Source organism: Mirounga angustirostris, unplaced genomic scaffold (assembly GCF_029215605.1).
Source record: "Mirounga angustirostris isolate CCGP_5_RB_7025 unplaced genomic scaffold, mMirAng1.0.hap1 SCAF_10, whole genome shotgun sequence".
Classification (NCBI taxonomy): Eukaryota; Metazoa; Chordata; class Mammalia; order Carnivora; family Phocidae; genus Mirounga; species Mirounga angustirostris.
The window spans coordinates 59,653,132-59,660,186 of record NW_026991718.1 but is presented as its reverse complement, the minus strand read 5'-3'; the positions used below and the strand labels follow the sequence as shown (position 1 = coordinate 59,660,186).

The following is a 7,055-nucleotide window of genomic DNA, read 5'->3' as shown; positions in this document are numbered from 1 at the left end:
GTAAGGCCTCTCAATGTCCTTGTCTTGATCCTGTAATTCAGGGATCATGCTTTTGTTAGAGGACATCACCAAATTGCATGGATCAAGGCCTTAGGGAGGTGGTTGGGGATTCACATGCACCCTGTGCCCATCTGGAGCACAGCCTGCCACAGACCCTGCTACCGGGACTGCCCACCCTTTGGCTACTACCCCGAAGGAGCCTGAAGGCAGGAGTGGGGGACAGGGCAGAACTGCTCGCCCTAGGAGGAGTTGATATCTGACCCCAGTGTGGCAGATGTGAGGAGCACTAGAAAAGTCTTCCTTGCCCCAAAGGGAACTCCCCGTCTGCTGGCTGATGCCTGAAATTCTACCCTGTCTTGCTTTTGCTTTTAGCTCTTGTTTAAGATACAAATATCCTTGAGAGTGGAATAACTTTAAGTTTCTATCGGACATTCTTGGTTTGAAGGATTAGAAAGCAGGTTTTGATAACAGGAGGGATAATGTTTAGGATTCTGGGAGCCTGAGGTCAAGGAATAAATGGGGTGGGAGGTGGGAAATGACAAAGAATGTGAAAGCCCCTGCCACTCGCCCGCTGGCGTGCGGCTGGAGCTGGACAGGGCACGGGTTTGGGATGCAGGTAGGTGACATGGTGTGTCACTGAGCTGAAATGACAGCTTAGAGAAAGCAAGAAGGAAGGAAGCCTAGTGGATGGTGATGGCCTCATGTGAAGGCAGTGCAGGAGTGGGGAGGTAAAGGGCTGAGGCAGGGCTGGGGCGTTCACAGTGGGGAGACAAACTGAGCAAGAGGATGGAGATAGAAACAAGATTTCTGTGTGCTGGTGGTTTTTTTCTTCCAGTGCCTGCCACATACCAGGCCACTACAGATGGGTTTCCTTTCCTCTGTTCCACAAGTAATTGTCTTAAATTATGATACAAATACAAAATTTACCATTTTCACCATTTTTAAGTGTGCAGTTCAGTGGCTTAAGTACATTTACGTTGTTATGCAACCATCACCAGCATCCATCTTCAGAACTTCTCCATCTTCCCAAACTGAAACTGTATCCATTAAACAATAGCTCACCATTTCCCCCCTCACCCTAGCACCTGGTAATCATGATTCTACTTCCTGTGTCTCTGAATTCGACTATTGCAGGTATTTGCTTCACTTAGCATCATGCCTTCCAGGTTCATCTCTGTGTAACCTGTATCAGAATTTCATTCCCTTTTAAAGCTGAATAATATATCCCAACTTGGGTTGTTTCTACCTTTTGGCTATTTTGAATAGTGCTACTGTGAACATGGGTGTACAAATATCTGTTCCAGTCCCTGCTTCACTTCTCTTGTGTGTATACCCAGAACTGAGATTGCTGGATCATATGGAACTCTATATTTAATTTTTAAAAATATTTTTAAATTTAAATTCAATTAATGGACATATAATATTTGTTTCAGGAGTACAGGTCTGTGATTGATCAGTCTTATATAATACCCAGTGCTCATCACAACACACAGCCTCCCCAGTGTCCGTCACCTAGTTACCTCATCCCCCAACCCCTCTCCAGCAATCCTCAGTTTGTTTCCTAAGATTAAGAGTCTCTTATGGTTTGTCTCCCTCTCTGGTTTCATCTTGTTTCATTTTTTCCTCTCTTCCCCTATGATCCTCTGTCTTGTTTCTTAAATTCCACATATCAGTGAAATCATACGATAATTGTCTTTCTCTGATTGACTTATTTCGCTTAGCATAACACCCTCTAGTTCCATCCATGTCCTTGCAAATGGCAAGATTTCATCTTTTTGTTGGCTGCATAATATACCATTATATATATATATAATATATCTAACACATCTTCTTTATTCACCTGTCAATGGGCATCTGGGCTCTTTCCATCATTTGGCTATTGTGGACATTGCTGCTATAAACGTTGGGGTGCACGTGCCCCTTCAGATCACTACATTTGTATCTTTGGGGTAAATACCCAGTAGTGCAATTGCTGGGTCATAGGGTAGCTCTATTTTCAACTTTTTGAGGAACCTCCATATTGTTTTCCAGAGTGGCCACACCATTTTACATTCTCACCAACAATACACAAGGGTTCCAATTTCTCCACATTCTAACACTTGTTGTTTTCTTTTCTTTTCTTTTCTTTTAAATAATGGCTGTATTCATGGGTATGAAGTGGTTATCCCATTGTAGTTTTGATTTGCTCCTTAATGATTAGTGATGCTGAGCATCTTTTCATGTACTTATTGTCCATTTGCATATCTTCTTTGGAAAAATGTCTATGCATTGTCCATTTTTGAATTGGGTTTTTTTTTGTTGTTGAATTATAGGAGTTTTTTATTTATTCTGGATATTAATCCATTATCAGATATGTCATTTGCAAATACTTTCTCACCACTGAGTGTGATGTTAGCTGTGGGTTTTCTATATATAACCTTATTATTGTGGGATAGTTTCCTTCTATTTCTAGTTTATTTGGTGTTTTTCATCATGAAAAGGATACTAAATTATGTCAAATACCTTTCCTGAATTAATTGAGATGATCATGTATTTTTCTCCTCTTCATTCTGTTAATGTGGCAGATTACATTGATTTTTGTATGTTGAATCATCCTTGCATTCGTGGAATAAATTCCACTTTGTCATGGTATATAATCCTTTTAATATGCTGCTAAATTCAGTTTGCTAGTATTCTGTTGAGGATTTTTGCCTCAGTACTTATAAGGGATATCAGTCTTTTAGATTTCTTTTTTTGTAGTGTCTTCAGGGTAATGCTGGCCTCATACAATGAGTTATGAAATGTTCCCTTTTCTTCAATTGTTTGGAAGAGTTTGAAAAAGATCGGCTAGTTCTTTTTTAAATGTTCAATAGAATTCCTCAGTGAAACCATCTGGTCCAGGTCTTTTTTTTTGTTTGGAGATTTTGACTATTGATTCAGTCTCCTTCTCATAGTTCTAGTCAGATTTCCTAGATCTTCATGATTCTGTCTTGATAGGTTTTGTGTTTCTAGAAATTTTTCCATTTCATCTGGGTTATTCAATTTGTCAGCATACAATTGTTCATAGTACTCTCTTAGGATATTTTTAATTTCTGTAGAATTGGTTGTAATTTCCCACCATGTATAATTTTTGAGCACATGCCTGCATACAAAGTATATTTTGTTAGGTTCTGGAACCCATCTTTGACTATCGTGGCATCACGACTTACAGTCCAGTGCACCTAAAATGTGATTTAGGGACCACCAAAGTTGGAGAACCTTTCACTTTTCAGAATTATGTTAAATATATGATATTGATTCCTAAGTCACATTCAGTGAAGGAAAGCCCTTGCAATAGTCTTGTCAGCCCTTACTTATTGCTAAAGGTCTCTGGTCTCAGACTACATCTGTTGAGCAGTCTTGGAGACAGGACCAAATAGCAGCAGTGCACTCCAGTCCAGCATGACTCACGGCAAATACTTAAATTCAGGGTGGGGATGGGGCCCCTTTTCCCTTTCTATTCAGTATAATATCCACACAGTAGATGACACAAGGCACACTAATCTTAAGGATCTAGTTTGATGGGTTTTTACATATGTCTAGACCTGTGTAACCAACAGTAGATCTAAAATATTCCCATCTCCCAGAAAAATCCTTTATGTGTACGTGAGACATGGGAAGATTTGGGCTTTTAAAGTCTCAGTCTGGCAGCAGTGTAGCGTAAGGAGAGTGAGATGGGCTCTGAGTCTTCATCTGGGAGCCTTGCTGGAGGAAGCATCCATGAATTCTGCTCACTCTGCTCGGAGTGGCTCAGATGTTCACATGTTCTAAAAAATTAGGCATGGCCTGAGCCCTCCAACAAGCTCCATTTGGGCTACCACATACACACACACACACACACACACACACCACACCTGCTACACACCCCCATCCATTCAACATTTATGCGATTTGAAGGTCCTGAGTTGGTGGAGTATCCAGAGATGAAAAAGCCACAGTCCTTGCCCTTCTGAAGGAGATCCAGTGCTGCTACAGCCCAGAGACTCCTAGAACTCGTTTTCCAATTTTTTAGATGTGGTTGGCAGCAGCTGCCATATTCCTGTACCTTTCTCTGCTTCTCAGAAGACCCTAACTCTTCCCTCCCCCTTCTTGTAATGGGCATCACTCACTCACCTGAAATTAGGTTGGGGGTGGGGTCATCTTGCTCTGCTCCTGCTTCCTCAGCCACGGCTTCTAGAGCTGCTAGTTTGCTTATTTGTCCAGGAAATGGGTCCAGTGATGTGGTATTAGAAGGATGGGCTATTTAGCTTGGAGAGCATCGATTTGGGGGTAAGCTGATTACTACAGGGAGGGATTTTATAAGAAGGAAGTGGGACTGATTGTTCATTGTCTGTGAAAGAAGCAGTAAAGAAATAGGCTCAGGTTGAGAAAGGAAAGCTGGTGTTTGGAGAGCAGGAAGAAAATCCTTGTCCAAAGAGTGCCAGGATGGTGCCCCATGGCCTCCACCCCAGCCCTCTGAGAGGAGAGGACAGTGAAACGGCAGCCCAGAGAAGAGCTTCTTAGTGTTCCTAACTCCAGGTGATGGGCAGGGTTGGGCTGGCACTCTGGTCCTTCTAACTGAACCGTTCCATGATTCTATGACGTCACTGAAGAGAGAAGAATGGGGAGCTGGGCTTGGCTCCAGCTGCTCCAATTCCTATCCTCTGGATTCTGATAGTTTTTGGGGTGAGGGGAGGTGAGCTGTGTGATCACACGTGTCCCAGCTCAGTCTCCCCTCTAACCACCTCAGCCCCCACCACATTTATGGGGAGAAATTAGCCAGTGTGAGTCAACTTCATCGAAACAAGCACAGCATCTTTTATGAAGCTGATCAAAAGAACAACAGTGAAAATAGCTTTTTATTCTTCTGTTTCTAGAAAACTTAAAGAACAAGAGAACTACATTCAAACTAAGCTGGAAAAGAATATTTGTACAATCTGTGATTGTGAGAGTGGACGATTCTTCTAGCTAACCCTATGAGCTTTGAAACCACAGCAATCACTTTCTTCATCCTCCTTCTAATTTGCTTCATTTGCATCCTCCTTTTATTGGTGGTTTTTTTATATAAATGGTATAAATCCACGCTGATAAATTGGGATCAGATTTCAAGTCACACTAGCAAATGTATCTAGAAATAATATAAATCAATTTAAAATAGAGCAAATAATGCTATAGCTATTTATTTTTTCCATTTCAGAATTTTAGAAATTCTAATTTCCTATTTAAAAGTGAAGTTCCATGCCAAGTAAATCAAGACCATTCTTTTTTTTTCTGAATTTTTTGCTTATTCATTTTCAGTTTCCAAAGCAAGAAAGATGAAGAGACAGAAAAAAGTCCTTGTACAGATGCTAATGGAGGTGAAGATTGTTTAGCTGCTAATGCGGAGACAAACAATTCAGGAGACCAACAAAAGTAAGTCTGTATTGTAGAATGTGATAGAAAGCCATTCTGGGGTATGATAATGGTGGCTAACATGCATGAATTTTAAAAATTCTGCTGATTACCTAGGACTATCCTAACACCAATCACGGACTTAAACGCACCCATGAGGCCTGGCATTCTTGTCCAGAGACGGAGTAAAGAAGACACACCCTTAGAAAACAAAGAGAACATAGAAGAGAAGGAGGACAAAACAAAAGAGAAGCAAGAGCCTAAGAATGCTGGAGGAAATGGTGAAGAGGAGATCGCCTTATCTCCTCCCAAGGACCAGGTCAGAATGTGTTTGATTGAAAAGTGGTAAATTTTTTGGCTAGGTACAATGAGATGGTCTTGCCTGAAACTTAAGTTTTTACCTGGAAGGAGCACAAAGTCTGCAGTCTTCTAAACCATTCTTCTTAGTTCATCAGTTCATGTTATTAAACCAGTCATGTATGCCAAATCTAGACACTTGCTCATTCTTCACTCTTACATTTGTATTGTTCTTAATAATCCCCCTTCATTTTGCTTTTCTCAGAATCCTAGGATCTTAGAGCTGGTGGAGTCCTTGGAGATCATCTAGGGATCCAGCCCTCTCATGTTACAAATGATAAAATGAGATGAATTGTTCAAGGTCATTCCTCCACTGCGGCCAAGCTCAGGACCAGAGCCCATGTCCCTGTTCTGGTTCCAGGCTGTACAACAGCATACAAACATTGCCCGGGCCTTCTTGAGCTCCCTGTCAGGACTCTCTGATAGGAACAGTTCACATCTTCCCTCAACACAAGGCCCATGCCCAGAGGCAGAACGATGGTTCGGGGCCCCTTTCTACCCATAGAGATATGAAAATGAGATCATGATGGATTATCACTGCTTTCCTGTATCATTTAGAAACACTTCTTCTGTTTCTTACTAACAGTGTTTCTATATTGAATTTAAAATATAAACTAAATTAAAAATATAACATTTTTTTAAAGCAGGACTTGTTGCCTTCATAAATTGATCTTTTATACTGTTTGTTCCATTCTCTTACAGGATGAAGATTTGCAAAAACCACCTACACCTCTCACTAGAACTCCTTCAGGTGTTGAAAACCACAAAAGACCTTTAAAAGGAGTGACATTTTCTAGGGAGGTAATTGTTGTGGACCTTGGGAAGGAATACCCGATACCTCGAAGCTATACTCGAGAACATAAAGAGAGAAAATGAGCTCAGAAAAGGCTGAGAGTGAAAGAAATGTAAACTTAGACTAACAATGAAATGACTGGGGGTACAAGATCATGTTGAAACAGCAAAATATGGGGAATTAAGCAAATACAAATAGTATTTTACCTTTGTGCAGAAAGAAGTGAGCTACATGCAAAATTCTGTAAGTAAAATACCCAGAGCTTGAATATAGTTTTTTTTAAAATTCAAATCTGAGTTCAAGAAATTGATTGTATTAAGTGTCCTTAAAACACTTGTCTACTCAAACACTGTTCTAACATGTGAATAAAATTATTTGTGTTTGTGCAGATGTCTGTTAGGTAAATCATATTTAAGGGGAACTTTAGAGATAGCAAATGTTTCTTTTCATTCATGTTTTTTTAATTTAAATTCAATTAATTAACATATATTATTAGTTTCAGAGGTAGAGGTGATTC

General features: G+C 40.3%; 1 protein-coding gene across 1 annotated transcript; it reads left to right on the top strand.

Moving 5' to 3' along the window:
* The first annotated feature begins 516 nt into the window (after positions 1-516).
* On the top strand, positions 517-6,829 carry CUNH2orf74 (chromosome unknown C2orf74 homolog). Its single transcript, XM_064573526.1, has 5 exons — positions 517-616; positions 1,083-1,134; positions 5,296-5,409; positions 5,506-5,707; positions 6,448-6,829. Exons 1-5 carry the CDS (start codon positions 517-519, stop codon positions 6,619-6,621), a joined length of 642 nt encoding a protein of 213 aa, XP_064429596.1. The 3' UTR covers positions 6,622-6,829.
* The last annotated feature ends 226 nt before the right edge of the window (positions 6,830-7,055 follow it).